The sequence below is a fragment of the Nothobranchius furzeri genome, chromosome 10 (assembly GCF_043380555.1).
Source record: "Nothobranchius furzeri strain GRZ-AD chromosome 10, NfurGRZ-RIMD1, whole genome shotgun sequence".
NCBI lineage: Eukaryota > Metazoa > Chordata > Actinopteri > Cyprinodontiformes > Nothobranchiidae > Nothobranchius > Nothobranchius furzeri.
In genome coordinates, this window is record NC_091750.1 from 38,766,378 (window position 1) to 38,784,588 (window position 18,211).

The 18,211-nt window shown below is 44.3% G+C and overlaps 1 protein-coding gene across 1 annotated transcript in view; it reads right to left on the reverse strand.

Moving 5' to 3' along the window:
• The window catches only part of LOC107386073 (protein unc-13 homolog B), a 51,092-nt gene that overhangs the window by 329 nt on the left and 32,552 nt on the right, over nucleotides 1-18,211 (reverse strand). Inside the window, exons 22-32 of the mRNA XM_070555645.1 lie at nucleotides 17,504-17,581; nucleotides 17,349-17,426; nucleotides 6,277-6,365; nucleotides 6,042-6,179; nucleotides 5,204-5,327; nucleotides 4,888-4,932; nucleotides 4,404-4,472; nucleotides 4,114-4,261; nucleotides 3,979-4,032; nucleotides 280-363; nucleotides 41-200 (exon numbers count right to left, since the gene is read on the reverse strand). Of these exons, the coding sequence (XP_070411746.1) occupies nucleotides 41-200; nucleotides 280-363; nucleotides 3,979-4,032; nucleotides 4,114-4,261; nucleotides 4,404-4,472; nucleotides 4,888-4,932; nucleotides 5,204-5,327; nucleotides 6,042-6,179; nucleotides 6,277-6,365; nucleotides 17,349-17,426; nucleotides 17,504-17,581 (1,067 nt within the window). The remainder of the gene's footprint in view (nucleotides 1-40; nucleotides 201-279; nucleotides 364-3,978; nucleotides 4,033-4,113; nucleotides 4,262-4,403; nucleotides 4,473-4,887; nucleotides 4,933-5,203; nucleotides 5,328-6,041; nucleotides 6,180-6,276; nucleotides 6,366-17,348; nucleotides 17,427-17,503; nucleotides 17,582-18,211) is intronic.

Consider the following 18,211-nt stretch of genomic DNA (forward strand, 5'->3'; position numbering starts at 1 on the left):
GATCAGTCCCTTTTGATGGTGTTATAAACTCCAGACTCACAACTGGAAGGTCTCATTGAACTTTGCTGTCCAGCTGTTGTTTTTTGATTTTGTGGTGAACTTGCGCTTTTTGTCTGCCAGGAAGGGACCCGCCATGGAGACCTCTACAAAAGGTCTGAACATCCCTGATGTCTGCCACTTCATGTCATTCACAGCGATGACTGAGCAGCCACGAGAGAGAAAACAGGTGTTAGGACCAAAAATAAACAAGTTTGATGTGTTAACAACTCTCGGTCTGACCTCTAACGTTGACCTTGCGCTCCTTGCCGAGCATCATGTCGACCTGCAGGACAGCCTCTCCAACCGGCTTCTCTACCCCCGAACCTATAAAACACAAACTGTTTACTTTAAAGTGGCAATGTTTAGTTTTCACCATTAATCTCTGGAAATATCCATCAAAATGTTGTTTTAAAGAGACTTTTCGGACGTTTGAATTTTTATGCTCGTGATTGCCCCCTCAGGCCAAAAGCGTAACGGCAGCTTCAATGGTAGGCTCGTGCACGAGGCGCGCATGCTGTACGTGCACACTGCTTACCGAAAATAACAGCTGAGACAGTCCCGTGTGTGTGTGTGTGGCCCGGAGGACAGGAGAACGCGCAGCTAATTAATTAAATAATTTGGTTCTGTACCTTTCTCTTCAGCACAGCCGACAAAGGTTTAAGATGGGTCAGTCCTCCTGCATGCTCAGATCATTCCCTTCCCTTGCTTGAAAAATTGTTCCAAAATGAAAGTTGAACCCACATCTTTTTTATCTGTGAATTCAATGCCGTTCGGCGAGTCTCAAATAAAAATGTGGGCATCTTACTGTAAAAAAATATACCATTAATGTAAAAAAATAAACTCTAAATAAACTATGTTCACATCCAGAATCAAACCCAGGACTTCTGCACGGGAGTCCAACGTCTTACTAGGTGAGCTAAAGCGCCAGTGACATCTTTAGTATCTGTAACATTTATGTCCTTGATGACAGCTGAAACAATGTTCAAAGAACAGTTTGGAGTGAAAATGGCTATTTTGTTGCTAATTTGCAGGAAATATCTAGAAGAAAGTTCTACAGAAAGTAGCTAAGGGTCCTCAGAAATGTAGCTAGCTTTGTCACTAGGCGTTAGGAACAGCGACAAAGTGGCACTGCCTCTCTCTCTGCTGCTAAAGCTACGGATAGCAAATGCTACGGGCGATGCCTGAGCGTGAACGCGCGTGAAGCAGCCTGCTCGACCCGAGCATCTCTCTTTTTCTGTGATTTTACAGAAAAACAGGCAATCACAGTAAAAATGCCAGGGCTCATTCTACAGGACCAGGGCATTGCAGGAGAATGTATGAAGAAGACATTTATTATTTCTATTCATGTTTTGGCTGTCACACTTCCATAATGCCCCTTTAAATTAATGAAATAACGCCCTGTTGTTGAAAATTATTGCCGGTTTCATAACACATAACCATAAAAATCTGTTCTGAAATGCACGCCATATTGGACGCCATGTTTCCTTCTACGGAAGCCCGTGAGGACAAAATGCATTTACTGATTTGTAACAAACGGTTACAAAACTGTCATCATTCATAAATGAAGCTGGCACTCGCAGAGTACAGACGCTTCTCTTTTTGCTCCCTTATCTTTTTTTCCCAAGGCTCTTTGTCCTGTCTGCCCACAGAGCGCTTCTCTGCATTTCTTCTGAAAAACCCTATTTTTAACCATGGATTTGATAAATTGGTCATTCAGCGCGATTGATAAGATTTTTTTCAACAATGAGAACGGAGCAGGGGGCTCCCACATGTCCACAGGGGACACACCCGGTGGGATATATGCTGGATTCCTGGAAGGAGTGGAAGATCATATGCCTCTCCCAGCTGTCCATTGAGGATATCGAAGACGTGTGGATATTCGGCCTGATGATAACTGGATTTCTCCTGATTGGAGTGGGAGGATATTTGGTTTTTTGGAAATTTGGGAAGACTGGAGCGATTGGAGGGCGGCCCGCACCCATGGAAAGCACCGTCCGTGTGGAGACTTCTCAGACTGGGACGCTACACGAGGTGAATCGTGAGCTGGACAATGTTCTAGCTGCGATACCGGTACTAGTGCGCAAAATGGATGTCATCTCGGGAGAGTCACCGGACGGTATGGACAGGTTTAAAAACCTAAATTGACTTCACTGAAGGACTGGAAATGATCAGTTTAAAGACTGAAGGCAGAGAGGAAAATTATCTCAGCCTGACCCAAACAAAGTCTTGTTATCTGAATCTGACGGCCTGGCAGCCGAGCGGTAAGCAACAAACCCCCACGAAGGAATGCAGCCAGATGCTGTGAAAACCCGACCTACCCCCCCCCCCCACCCCCCCCACCCTCGGATTGGTGGACTTCAGCCTGGCGAGGTCATCAACCTGCAGGAGTCAATGTGCTCCTCGCTTCTCCCAAGATCTCCCTCCCACCTGTGGCTACAGTGGCTGAGCGCCGTAGACGGCTGCTCTCGCTGGGGGAAAACAGGATCCCAGCCCCCCGCCTTCCTATTGGAGTCTCATGTTATGTTGTGGTGTCTGAAGTCTTGCATATCTGTGAGGTGTTTTTTTGCAGAGCAAAGCTGCCCTCCTGGTGGGAGGGTAGCTCTGAAGTGCCCTTTTTCCCTCCACCTGAACCAATCCTCATGTAACCCTCTGATCTCTATTAAGGTAGCGCGACTCAGGGTTGCGAATGACCACAGTCACCAATTCTAGTCATGTGTCCTGCCCATGTATGTCTGATCTCTGAATTGTGTGTACTGAAACTCTAATTTCCCTCTGGGATTAATAAAGTATCTTTGATTGATTGATTGAAACGTTGTTTTACATGTTTACCTCTTCACTCGTTGTCAGTGATGAAAGGGAATCTGATGTTCTTGTTCTGTTGCTGGAGGTCGTTTTCCCAGGGATTTTTGACCCTAATGGCCATCCATTGGTAAAGTCTTACTTGAACACAAAATAATGCTTGCTTGCAGTGATTTTGGTATCTACTGCCCCCTATCGCCTGGCAAAATACACACAGTCACTTCAATATTGCTACCATTATCGGCCCTTTTTTCTCCCTTTCAGTTCTTCATCAGGTTTTTAAACATGAGTGAAAAATAAAATATGAAAAAAAAGATTAAAAAATGTTATCTATTGGCTAACGTTACTAAAGCACATATGTTTTATTATGTAAATGTAAAACAATATTTTAGTGATGAAGAAGTCAAATTGGCCCACCTGTAGGTCCTCCACCAGGGGGCAGCAGACTTGCGTAGGACTGGATATGTCAGGTTTAAGATGGAGGTACTAATCCTGACTCTGGATGCAGAACGCTGCCGGGTTTATGAAGCGGACGTTTAATCTGGATACATCTAATTTGACGTTTAAGGCCAACCGTTTATTGTGTTTGTGAAGTTGAAACGACACATTTTAGCGTAAAGCTGAAATTTGTATTAATTCTTTCATAAACACAACAAACTTTTATTATTCCTGTATTAATTATTGTTTTATTTTAAACCTTTTGGACTTGAGCAGAAATGAGACCAAGTCTTTGTGTCTCAACTCAAGTTTTGAGTCACGTCCTAAACTTTGCTTCCGAGTCTTGAACAGGTCGTTCAAACGGATTTATAAATGAACGACAAAGTAAAAACAAAAACAAGTCACTGATGATAAGAAGGTGGACGCGATGCTCTAAACATATCATTTAGTCAGACTTGATTCACATCTGAACACAATTCAAAGTAAAATGTTGTGCTTCTATGTTTGCTTAGAGTGGAATTATTCACTACAAATAAAACTTAGATTAGAAACAGATCCAAGCCGTCCTTAGGGGGTGATGGGAAGAAACGACAAAGTCTGACTTGTGTTCACTCCTCTGGTTTTAGATTAAATATAAAATAAAATAAAAGATTTGGTTGATATTAGAATTCTTTAGAACAAACCAAAGAAAAAAGAACCAACCGTCAGGTCTGATCTTCTCGCTGCCGGTGATTCTGATGCCCATCCCGTCGTGCACTGAGAGGAAGAAGACAACAACAGAAAGGAAATAAGCACCAAGATCATTCCAGCTCATTTCCAGGAAGTATCTGGGATCACCTTGGGAATGTTGCGTTGTGACGAAAGTCTTGATCAGAGCGTCGGTGCTCTGGGAATAAAGCGACAGGGCGTAACGCAGCGACGCAAGCTCGGGACTTTTCTCCACAAACGCCTTCTTCAGCCCGTTCCCACCAGCGTGGAAGTATTGCTGAAGGGAAGGAAAAAACAATGATCTCTAAAACGTGCAGAAAGAAGAAAACGGCTGAAATGCATCCTTTATTTTGCAGTTTGATTGGACGTGTGGGACCTGTTCAACGTAAGAAATGAGACAGCTGTGGGTCTCCACCCACCTTGATCGTCTCCAGTCCTGCATCGATAACCGCACACTGCTTGGGTGTCAGAGTTCTGGCTTCGCCTCCCTAAAAATCAGAGTTCAAATCCAAACATCAGACAAAACGATTCAGTTCTACGATGCGTTACGGCTCCCAACGTTGGTCTGAAGCAGGAAAGTGTTACTTCCATTCCGGCTGGGATTATTGGGTCAGGTCAGGTCAGGTCAGCTGATGCAGGAAACCAAATCTGCTGAGGAGCAGATCAGGTTTCCAGACCAGAGATCAGCTGGTCACGACCAATCAGTGCATATTATCAAAACAAAACATGGATGAATGTTTTGCTTCTGTCTCTCCAACTAATATCACACCTTTGGTTTCTCCACAGAATAAAAGATCAAGTCGTTGTTTTTGATGTTGTTCGTGGCGCCGCCACACCTAATCCCAGTTTCTGTAATCTGTCCGTTATGCCTGCTTTTCCTCTGCCTGACAGTTGATGGGTTACCTTTAGATTGGAGAGTCCTTTAGCTGCTGTGAGGATCTGGGCTCCCTGTAAACACAGAGAAGGGTTAGGGTTCTTAACCTGTTTAGCATGAAAGAGAAACACATAGCTCCACCAGCAGAGGTCAGCAGAGTTGGGGTTAGTTATGAAAACCACATTGCTCATTAGTCTGGTGCACTGTGGGTAATTATGGACGTGAGTGTGACTCGGAGGACGCAGGTCTAGGAAAGAACATGTAAAAACTGTGTTGCTGTGTTGACTTTAGGCTTTAACTTCTAGTGAACGCCCGAGGCCTTGTTGGGGTTCAGTTTGCTCTCACCAGGCTGTCGTTGCTCTGAGGAAGGACGACCGTCTTCTCCAGGCTGCTCAGGACGAGCTTCCACAGATCCTTCAGGATCCGCTTCAGCACCGTTTTCTCACAGATGTCAGCGAAGATGCTGAGCCTGGAGCACAGGAGGAGAAAAAGGAAGCTTCTTTTAAAAGCGGTTCATCGTGAATTCATAATAATCATCCAATAACAGCAATATAAGAATAATAACGCTCATGGGCTCAGCAGCAAAAACACAAACGCATTCAATTCTCTGCTGAAGAAACATTTGATCCATTTCTGGGTTTCTCTTCCGTCTGCCTTTTAGTGATGTGCCGGTCACGAACGAACCGGCTCTAAGAGCCGGCTCTTTGAAGTGAACGACGGGAGCCGGCTCGTCATTGGGAGCCGTCCCCTCCCCCCTTCCCTCTTGCTTTGGTGAAAGCTGCAGGCGATTGGTCAGAGCAGTGGGGGCGGGAAAGAGGGAGGATCAGACTCAGACACACAGCAGAGCACATGCAGGTGGAGGGAGACGAGAGGGAATGAGGAAGAGGAAAAAGGCGAGCGAGAGAGAGGAGAGTGCGACGAAGACGGTGAGAAAATGAGCGCCAGCGGACGGAAAGTGGATTAAAGTGTTCAGTTATTAAATCCATAGAAATTAAGTTTGATATATTGCATTATTTTTACATTAGTAAATTATTTTACATATAGTTTTGCATTATTTTGGTTCTAAATGTACTCAACGCAACAGAAAATCTGAGGAGCCACTTGGGAGCCAAAAGAACCGGCTCTCTAAAAAGAGCCGGAATTCCCATCGCTACTGCCTTTGGTTCGCTTCACAGCAGCTTACTTCTCATCCAGGAACTCCATGAGGGGCCTCAGCGTGGAGTCGGCATCTGCCTCTGCGGTGTTCTGGTTGGGCGGGCCTTTCATCTGGTACAAGATCTCTGCCATCTGACGCACGCAGCCGTTTATACGAGTCTGGAAGCTGGAGAGAGGAGATCAGCTTTAGCACAAACAGCTCCTTCTGTTTGTTCATGAACTTTGACCCCAGCATTCAGGTTGAAACAGGACGTGAGTGTTACCTTTTGGCGAAGATGACGCTCAAGTTGTCCAGGATGGTGCTGAGCTTCACCTGCAGGTCATTGAGGATGTCAGCAGCTTCCGTATCCAGCTGCAACACAGGAAGACGGGTTAAGTCACACGCTTAGGGTCGGTTCTGCAGCCACAACCAGGCTGAGCGTCTGATGAGGCGCACGCTGTCCCGCTCCACTCCTGCAAGGCCAGACCCCAGCAGCGAGCACTTGTGGGATTATTGTTTCACCAAAATCTTGTTTGTCGTTGACGAGCCTCAGTTCGGTTTGAAAAGGAGACATCAGCTGGTTTTAGTGCATTTATCTCAAGTAAGGTCAAGAAAAGATACACAAAATAATCTAATGGAACATAATGATACAAGGATGTTCAAACAAAAGTGCAGCATTGTCAGCTAGACACTAACACTAGTAGTTCTGCTGCTGTAAACCAGACGTGAATCTGCGCCTCCAGCCGTGAGTCGAACAGTAAAATCACCCATCCATGTTCACCAGTCTGTGTAGGAGCCAATATTGTTCTGGGTTAGATTATAATCTGGTTTACGTTTGTTGCACTTGGTTTATATTTCTTTCGAAGTGACCAAGTCACTGCTTTGCAAGTCACAAGTCTTTCCAGTCAAGTCTCGAGTCAAGTGCAAGCCAAAGACAATCAAGTTCAAGCATGGATGTAATTTGGGGGGGCATGACCCCCCACTTTTTCCAAAGTCAAGGTTTGACCCCTGCACTTTTTACCATCCAAAAACAATATTACGCTCATGGACGTAATTTTTGGGGGGGACAGGGGGGACATGTCCCCCCCACTTTTTCCAAAGTCAAGCTTTGACCCCTGCAATTTTTACCATCCAAAAACAATATTACGCTATATTAAATTGACACTGGTTGAGCTCTAGGACCAAGCGGAAAACAACTGTTTGTGTTGAAGCCTGTTTCCCATCAGAGCATACTGTAAAGATACCGCCCCCCCCCCCCCGTGTCCCCCCCACTTCTAAAGTGAAAATTATGTCCCTGAGTTCAAGTCGAGTCCAAAGTCAATGATGTGGAAGTCCAAGTCAAGTCCAAGTCCAAAACGTAGAATTTTCTAGTCATAATCAAGTCATCTGTCCAACTTCTTTTTAATGACGATGATAATAAATAAATTCCAGAAATAAAACTTCTTAAAGCTTCATTTATTTAGTCAAACAGCAGAAATTGAAATAGACGATAAACAAAGTGCTGCTGCACTCAGCAGTAAATCAAACCCAGAACCAAGAACGATCCATGGTTTTTGTCCATGTCGGGCCACTTTTGTGCTAAAATATCAAATATGCTCAAGTCATCATCAAGTCAACGGATGCAAGTTGATTCAAGTCGCAAGTCGCTGACGTTAAGTCAGAGTCAAGTCGTAAGTCTTTATAGATTTTATCAAGTCAAGTCAGAAGTCATGACTCAAGTCTGATTCGAGTCCAAGTCATGTGACTGGAGTCCACACCTCTGATCTCTTTCAACCACTGGTGGCACTGTGGAGTCTAGAAGTGTAAAGGTGGCAGGTCACACGGATTTTGCTGCTTTATTGGTTTTCATTACACAAATTAGCCGTTATAATTTTCATCGTTTGCATGAATCTCAGTAAGAAAACGCCACGCTGAACTGTGCACTCCTGATCATGGGAATACAAGCCCAAATGCACCTTTCGTCTGTCTGGACAATACCGTTGCAGCGAGTCATTGCCTCCACCCGCACCAAGTGTGACTAAAGGTAGGTGTGGATAGTCACCACAGCTGTTTAACAGTTCTCCATCAGGAAACACCAGCATGCAGAACGGATCTCAGCAGGGGAGACGCTCTGTCAAACGCCAGAGAGACTCGGAGTGCAGAGTGCTGCAGCAGCAAAGACATACATGCATTTTCAGCTGTGAGGAATCCACGGAGACGGAAGAGGAGCTCTTTCATCAGGAGTGTCTCAACAAAACACTCCAGTCATTTCCTCAAGCTCAAGTGAGTATTCAGAAACGTGAGGGGCTGAAACAGGAAGTAGAATCTGAGCTTTTCTCTCTTGTGTTTGAACGCCTGGAGACATCTGGAAGAGAACGCTCAACACTAATAATGCAGAATCACGGTAAATAGGCTGTTTTGGTGACTCGATCTTTACTTTGATAGCAACCAAAGTTCTTCACAGACGCGGCAAAAACACTAAATCTACCACAAAATCAATACCTACACGAGCAAATAACGAGTTCCGCAACCCCCCGAGACACTTTACAACACAATCAATCATCCACCCATGCACACACACATCCACACTCTGGTGGTGATGAGCTACAACGTAGCCACAGCTGCCCTGGGGGCACTGGCAGAGGTGAGACTGCTGAGCACGACCACCACCAGCAGGCAAAGGGCGTAAAGTGTCTCACCCAAGGACACAATAGCAGCTTTCTCCGCTGATAGCCGGAATCGATCCTACAACTTTCCGATTACTTAAAAACTTGCATCTGAGCTGCTGCTGACCGACTTTAACTCCAGAGAAGGAGCTGCGGTCTCCTGCAGGACGGAGCGGCCTTCAGCAGCCTCACAACAGCCAACCATTAAATCTGAAGGCTGCAGCGCATTAGCATGCAGGACCTGGGCGGACTCAGACCGTCCAGCAGCCAGCAGATGACGCGTCCCAAACAGCTTTTTATGGAAAGCGTTTCATCCAGAACTCTGGAAGTGTTATTAGCCAGAAGACGCCTGGCACGCTGCCAGAACATGGAAGTGGACTAAAAGGGGTCCGTGACTTTCAAGTGACAGCGCTGGAGTCTCCTGCATGTTAATTCTGAGTGAGATGAAAGGTGGCCTGTTTGGTTTGAGTCCAGTATTAAAATGCACAGCTGCATTTATGTGAACCTCCACTGTCAAACATATTTATGGGTGCATGAGAGTGCACGTATGACTGAAATGTCCTAGAGAAGTTCCCAGAGATCTCCGATACTAGAGGAGATGTTGAGTAGCTAGCTACTTGTCACGATTAAACGAGAAATAATAAATAATTCATGTGGTTTTTGGGTTTTCAGAAACAGAAAAACATCTTTTGCTGTGATGAAAGACGCGGGTCGTAAAACAAAGATCAACCGTCATCAAAAACAAACGTTTATACTCTTATTGTGGTGCAACTGAGGGCATGATGCAAACATCTGGGATTTAAAAACAGGAAAATGCAAAAAATGGTAAAAACTCACTTTAATATCATAAGAGGTGAACAACACACACACACACACACACACACACACACACACGCACACACACGCGCACACATACCTTAGTGACAGCAGCAGCAGCTTCAGTCTTCCCACAAAGACAGAAAGTAAAATAGAAAAACAACAAAAGGAAAAATGAGACAGCGAACAAAGAAAATGGAGCAAAAGTTCAAACAGAAGGAAAGAAGAGGTCTACAGGATATAAAAATCTCTGCAGTATTTTTTAAATTACTTTTGTTTTTCACAGAACTTTTTCCCTTTCCTCACATTTTTAACTTTTCCCAATTTTTATATTTTATAGTAATTTTGTTTTTTTGTAAAGCGCTTCATAATTTTTTATGTTGATTATTTTCTGCTAAATATTGTGTGTCTAATGTGAATTTGGTCGTTTCCAAGCAGCATGAGTTGATTGACTCTGCTCACCTCACATTATGTTTTAAACAGTTTACCTATAAAAGGGTTGAAAACATCCGACTGGCAAGTGTAGCTCAAAAAGAAGAAAAAAGTTAGTGCAGCGACCGGGAGGTGAACTTGTGCAAAACTACAAGTCAGTCTGGCACTCGAACGGCTGGAATACCGAGTCACTAGTCACGTCAAACGCCTAGCCATGAGTGGCCATTACATGCAACTTTGGACTCACAGCGGCGTTTTGTCCCTGGTGCAGAAGTAAAATGTCAGAAATCCAGGTTTAAGAACTGAGACCAGATTCAGGAGGAGGAGAAACGCCTGATGACTAAAGCGGGCTCATTCCTCCTGGATGCAGGAAAAAACTTTCCAAGGACCAAATCAAAGCTGAGACGGGAACATGCATGAATGCAGCAAAAAGGTTTTGGATCTGGGTATTTCTCACGAGGAAATGACGGATTTTTCATGATCTAAGCCCTTTTACTTAAACAGCACAAGTCACTTAGTTTCTGTGGTGGAGCTCTGCTGAGCTGCAGGAACGTGGGTGGGGAAATTTAACTCAGACTGAGCAAACAAACCTTGTTGACTTCGTCTTTAGCCTGTTGGGATAAACAACACACCAAAAACAAATAAACACATCATCAAACGACCGCCTTTACAAGCCTAATTATTGGGCTTAAAGCATAAAAACACACGCCTCAGCTAGATAAGGACTTCTGGAAAATGGGAATAATGATTCTGGGAAATCTGCACGTAAACAGAGTCAGCAGACAGAACTGCTAAAACTACGGCATACACACACACGCGCACACACACAGGCATACACACACGCGCGCACACACACGAACACACACGCACACAGGCATACACACACACACACACGCGCGCGCGCGTACACATACGCACGCACACACACGCACGCACACGCGCGCACATACGCACACACACACAGGCACGCATACACACATGCATGCACACACACACAGGCACGCATACACACACGCATGCACACACACACAGGCACGCATACACACACGCATGCACACACACACAGGCACACACACGTGCGCACATACGCACACACACACAGGCACACATACACACACGCATGCACACACACACACGCGCGCACACACACACAAACATACACACATGTGCGCGCACACACATACACACATATACACATACACGTGCACACACACACGTGCGCGCACACAGGCATGCACACACACATGCACACACACACAGGCACGCACACACACACACGCACACACAGGCACACACACACACACACACACACAGCCATACTGCATAAGTTCTGGTGAAATGATCAGATTTCTTGTTCTTAGATATAAAATAATAATTTATTATTAAAGAAATGAAACCCGTGCAGGTTATCTAGCTCCCACCTGTTTGCTGCGAGCCTCCTCCTTTGAGCAAACACAGGAACGAAAAGATGAAAAAGCTCTTAAATGCTGTGAAACCAGCCATGAATATAAAGTTGATGTAAAAGTCTCTGCCGCTACAGAGATGGACGACTTTCTGCAGATCAGAAACAAACCAACCTGCTTCTCTTTGTCCTTCTTCTCAGTCTGTAAGGACACACATGTGAAAGTGAGCAAACATCCATGGGCAGCAACAACAACAACAACAACAACAACAACAGCAGCAGCAGGTTCATTTCTCATGTGCTCCGAGGCGAGTTAGGAACCTGCGGACTCTGAAGCCCAACTGGACCAAAAAACTGAGATGAATGAGAAACAGTCGACCGGTGAGCTTCACGTTGACCCGTTTCAGTATTTCTCTCCTGAACAGTTTCTCTGACGCTCTTCAGGGCGTTCGGAGCACAGCAATTATCTCTCTCTCTTTTTGTCCTTCATGTCTAACAAGATGTTCTCACAGCTGCTTTCTTAATGAGCTCACATGTTGCTGTTTAATCCAGCAGAAGACCAAATCTGTTTCTAACCCAATTATAAAATATCAGGTCTGACTGATTATCTTGATATCCGATCATCTAAATCATCTGCAGCCTTTTTACTGGAACCTTATTTGCAGCAGGAGCAGAAAGCTTCTTTGCTGCAGTGACGGTAGAGATGCTCTCAGGTTTTCAGCCTCAGTAAACTCCAACAAGAGACTCTCCACCCAGACAGGAAGCAGAAACATTTGGATGCTCTGAACACGATCGGCCCCAGAAGAACCCCGTAACCCACCTAGACCAAATCTAGGTTTCTTTTGTGGTCGTGAAAAACACTTAAGGAAGCGGGAGCTTCACAGTTACACCCCAACAAGCTGCAAACACACCTTTTCCTTCCTGGACTCAGACTAGAGACAGAAAAAAGAAAACAGGAAGTAAGAAAAAAAACCCACCTAAAAATGTATTCTACTCTAAAAACTGTGAATATTTATGGCTCACCTTTTCCTCTTCAAGCTTTTCACCAAAGAAATGAACCAACGAAGGACAAAAGAGATTAAACCATCAAACAAATAAAGATTTGAGGCAGAAATGATACGGTGTGTGTGTGTGTGGGTGGGTGGGTGGGGGTGGGGGGGGCTGAGGAAAGGCTCCAAAAAACATGCTTAATGATCAAAGATTAAAATTAAATCTCCATTTTTACAGGACGTCTTTCCAATCCTTTCAGATTAAAAGCATGTTCCCAGAAGCTCTGTTGGAAAAACCTCTCCTGGACACTTCATACAACTAATCTGCGTCCCAACCACAAGACTAACAACAACTAATGGTCTGATTTTATATTATGTACTTGAATCTTTACACCAACCAACCTTCTCCTTCTCTTTGTTGTCGACCTGAGAGGGGACAGATCAAAGAAGAGTGGGACGGTTTTAGTATTCATGGACACACCCACCCTCTGCATGAAAAAAGACCGTTGAGCAACAAAAACCTGAAAATATAAATAAAATCTGGGAATCAGAAAGAACACGATGATGTCTGGGTTGCAGGTTCGAGCCCCGCTCAGTCTGTCATTGTGTCCTTGAGCCAGACGCTTAAGCCCCGTTGCCTGCTGGTGGTGTTCAAAGGGACCGGTGGTGCCAGGGCAGCTGTGGCTACATCGTAGCTCATCACCACTAGTGTGTGAATGACTGTGTTGTAAAGCACCTTGGGGGGTTCCAGGACTCTAGAAGGTGCTACATCAACCAAGTCAACGGTTCCACTAAAGGATTAATGTCTCGTTGCCCCTTTAGGCCCTCCTGGTCCTAACAAACATTTTAAACGAATGTTTGAAACAAACTTATTTAAAATAAAAGAACTGCCGGTCCCCTGCAGCCGAACTCGTACGGCTCCTCTGAGTGAACCTCCTGGATGCTCCATCAGAACACTTTTACACCAAGGATCCAAGCAGGACTAAGGGATTCATGCGCAGTAGGAGGAGGGTAAACACCCATAAAAGATCACATTAGTCATTACTTTCAGGTTTTTCTCTGAAACAAGAACTTTTATAAAAGAAAATAATTAAAAAGACAACTGGAGTGATGCTTCACTGGTCCTGAAAACGTTTTCCTGTCTCTGACTGATTAGAACACAATTAGTAGGGTTAGGGATCTTATTATGAAATAAGTCCCTGTTTTCCGGCTCTTGGAGAGTTCAGACGCTTTTTTCCTCCTCTCCTCCCTATCTTATACCAAGGCTCTTCGTCTGTCTTTGGGTGGACGGCGCTTCTGCATTGTTTCCGGAAACGGGAAATTATTAAAATGGACCTGGTCAGCTGGTCTCTCAACCCGATCGACAACATTTTTTCAACAATGAGAACGGGAGAAGGGGCTCCCGGGTGCCCCTCTGGGACAGAGCCAGCTGGGCATATCATGGACTCCTGGAAACAGTGGAACCTGATCTGCCTCCCTCAACTGTCTGTAGAGGATTCTGAAGACGTCTGGATATTCGTGGTGTTGGTGTCAGGTTTCTTGCTGTTTGGCCTGAGCGGTTACCTGGCTTACCGGAAAATTAATGAGCTTTTGAGGAATTTTGGCTCAATCCCGGATGGATTACACCGCACTGTGAACGCACAAACTCAAATAATTGTCGAGAGGAGTCGTAAGCTTGGAACTTTGGCTGAGATTCAGACTCTGGCACAGAAGGTGGATTCGATCAAGGAGCGAGTTGACAGGACAGCACGGTTGGGAATAGATTAATCTACGCCATTATTGGATCTAGAGGGGTTGAGACCAACAGAACTTTAAGACAGAGAGGAAATTATCTCTGTCTGTCCCCAAAACAAGTCTTATCTGAATCTGGTGCCCTTGAGCCTGTGAGGCTGAAGTGATTACTCCCCCTCAGAAGAAATGTGGAATGCTGCCGTCGCCATGACAAGTGTCTCCCTATCCCAGCCTGGGCGGCACTGCGAGCTGTGAAGGCCGCTGAATCATTCCAGGAATCACTGTGCTCTGTAAACCCAACGACCTCCTCCCCTGTCCAGACTGAGGTGAAGAGCGCTGCTTGTCGTGGCTGCAGGCACTGACGTGTGGAGAGTCCCAAACCCACCACCCCACCTAGTGGACACTTATGTTGTGTGATGTCTGAAGTCTGTTGCATTTCTGTCTGAGGTGTTTTTTTGCAGAGCAAAGCTGCCCTCCACCTGACTCAATCCTCATGTAAACCACTCTGATCTCTATTAAGGTAGCGCGACTCGGGGTTGCGAATGACCACAGTCACCAATTCTTGTCATGTATCTATGCCTATGCATGTCTGATCTCAGAATTGTGTGTACTGAAACTCTTAATTTCCCTCTGGGATTAATAAAGTATCTTTGAATTGAATTGAATTTTATTTGTGGGTCCGACTCCTGAGAAGGACGACTTTCACCCAACCAACTTACCTCCGATCTGTCTGAGTCTGAGCAGCCAGACTGGCATTTCAAACGAGAAAAGAACAGAAAATAAGAGAAAATAATAAACCAATAAAAGAATATCTCATAAAAATATGCTAAATCTAATTCTCACCTTGGAATCATCGGACTGAAGGTGGCCGAAATGAAAAACCCAAAGATGAACAAATAAATAAATGAAACAATCAGGAAGCTCATTTCTAGTTGTGCTTTAACGTTTACCCACCGCGTCGTCCTCCACCTCGTCGCCGGAGACCGCCTGACTCAAAAACATCAAACAAAAAAAAAAACATGAAAAGAAAGTAAATTAATAAAAAGATAAAAGCTCTGCTGAGATTTAATAAAACAATCTGAAATTATACAGATTATTTTTATTTGTGACAGAGAGAAGCTTCTGTTTATTTCAGGTCTTCAGACTTTATAAAACTTGGTTTATCTTCATGTTTTAAATCTGAAAAGTCACTTTAATCTCATAAACTTTATTAATCCCAACGAGAAAGCAGCAGTTTTTATTCTAACTCATGAGGAACAAAGACCACTTTTATTAGTGATTTTGGCTTTAAAGCAGCAGAAACTTTATTTTTAAATAAAGAATTTGATTCATTTTTAATTACAAGACAAGGCTTAAATCTGGGATTAAGTTAGGAATCAGATGGGACTTCTACTTGTTTATTTTTAGTTTATGAATCTGTTATTTAATCAAATCAAAGAGATTTCATCCTGAAAAACCTGATAAATAAACAACATCGGTAGATTTCATAAATATAATAAACAGAAATGTGCAGCGAGCTTCAGCTGTTTTACCCAAAATAAATCAGGATGATCGGTTTCTAAATAATTACATGGAAAAATAAAAATATGTTTAAATGCCATAAACAAACCTTTGCGTGTTACAATTATATATTTCACAGAAATGAAGATGCATTTATTAGAGACTTTACAAAGTTTTGAAATTTTCTGCTCATGATTGCCCCCTCAGGCCGAAAGCGTAACGGCAGCTTCAATAGTAGGCTCGTGCACGAGGTGCGCATGCTGTACGTGCACACTCCTTAACAAAAATAACAGCTGAGACAGCCGTGTGTGTGTGTGTGTGTGTGTGTGTGTGTGTGTGTGTGTGTGTGTGTGTGGCCCGGAGGACAGAGAACAGGAGAACGTGCAGCTAATTAATTAAATAATTTGGTTCTGTACCTTTCTCTTCAGCACAGCCGACAAAGGTTTATGATGGGTCAGTCCTCCTGCATGCTCAGATCATTCCCTTCCCTTGCTTGAAAAATTGTTCCAAAATGAAAGTTGAACCCACATCTTTTTTATCTGTGAATTCAATGCCGTTCGGCGAGTCTCAAATAAAAATTTGGGCATCTTACTGTAAAAAAATATACCATTAATGTAAAAAAGAAACTCTGAATAAACGATGTTCACACCCAGAATCAAACCCAGGATTTCTGCACAAGAATCCGACGTCTTACTAGGTGAGCTACACTCTAGTAACATTCACAGTATCTAACATTGATATCCTTGATGACAGCTGAAACAACGTCAAACCAAAGAACGGTTCGGAGTGAAAATGACTATTTTGTTGCTAATTAGCAGGAAATATCTAGAAGAAAGTTCTACAGAAAGTAGCTAAGGGTCCTCAGAAATGTAGCTAGCTTTGTCACTAGGCGTTAGGAACAGCGACAAAGTGGCACTGCCTCTCTCTCTGCTGCTAAAGCTACGGATAGCAAATGCTACGGGCGATGCCTGAGCGTGAACGCGCGTGAAGCAGCCTGCTCGACCCGAGCAGCTCTCTTTTTCTGTGATTTTACAGAAAAACAGGCAATCACAGTAAAAATGCCAGGGCTCATTCTACAGGACAAGGGCATTGCAGGAGAATGTATGAAGAAGACATTTATTATTTCTATACATGTTTTGGCTGTCACACTTCCATAATGCCTCTTTAAACGTTTTGAATGAAAGTTGAGGTTCTCATTTTTTTCTCTCCATCTGAGTTTAGAGACAAAGTGACCCACCTCCTCCTCATCGGGTTCTTCCTCGTTCTCAAGCTTTCAGGAGAAAAAATAACGTTAAAAAGACCCAGACTCATTATTAATGAGAGGAGAGTGGATGTCTAAACAGGAGGAAAGGGTTCATCTGCAGACAAACAACAGGAAGGAGTGAAATAATCCCAGACGTACCCGCTGCTCCTCAGCTGTGAGCTGCACAAAAACACACTCAGATGAGATAATCGTTCTGCGTCGGCTCTACTTTGGTATTTGGCTTGTTTACAAGCTTTTTGTCTTGAATAAATAACCAATTTGCTTTCTTTCCAGAGAATTTCACATCAAACTTTTAAAACCGTGAATGTAAAGGAAGCAGGACCACTCTGAGTCCCTTTTCCCTCAGAATTTCATTTAGAAACGATGTCGTCATGTGGAATAAAACATATGTTTGATTAGTTAAAGAACTTTAATCCCAGATTAATTTGTAAATAAATCCTCTAAAAGTTAAACTCCTGCAACAACTTTTGCGTTAGTAACCGTGGTGCAGATGGAAGTGTGTTGGTGTAAAACGTGAACGGTAATCCAGGTTATGCAGCTTTAGTCACAGACGGAACAAATGACCTCCTAACTCACCTGCTTTGCTCCCATGGATTCAAACATCCTCTCCAAAAGGACCCTCATCTGCTGGATGTTGTTCATCAGGACACACGGCTGCAGGGACGTTTGGGAAAGTTGGAGAATCAACGAAAACTCCATTTGGAAAAACACCCTATAGGGTTGGCACTCACGGTCTTCTCCTTCTCGCAGTAGGACGGGAAGCTCCTGGTCAGGATGGTGCAGTACAGCAGCAGCACCTTGGTGATGGTCTGTGGAAACGAGACGCGGGTTCAGGGAACCGTCAACACGAGACGTACGAGCAGGTTGCTTCTGATAAAGCCAACTCAGCGTGCATCATTCCCATGCTTTTTATTCTCTACCATCAGCATCAGTCAGAACAGCTCAGAAACATCTGGTTCAGAGGGCTTCAAAGCGTCGTGCATCAGGTTAAAGAGTCAAACATCACCTTTACCCGCGCAGACTCTCATCCTGCAGGAACGAGATCTAAACACAAACTTCTGATCAAGTAGTCTAATGAGCTTTGAAAGAAAAGCGTCTGGACTTCTTTGAGTTGCTTGAAGACGTTTCACCTCTCATTCGAGAGGCTTCTTCAGTTCTAAGGTCAAATGGTGGAGAGTCCATGATTTAAACCCAGTGGGAGTTCCCCCCCCGAAGAGGGAACAAAAGACCCCCTGATGATCTTCTACATAAACACATGAGCCCAGGTGGGAGGGTGGGTGTGGGTACTATTCAGCCAGAGTTTCAGGTGAGCTCATTGTGAAACCTGGCCCCACCCTATCATGTGAATTCCTGAGGTCAGATGGCCCAGGATATGCGTGGGCGTTGAGGCATCTGGGAAGGGATCTCAAAACTGGATTATAGATGGCAGACAGTTGGTG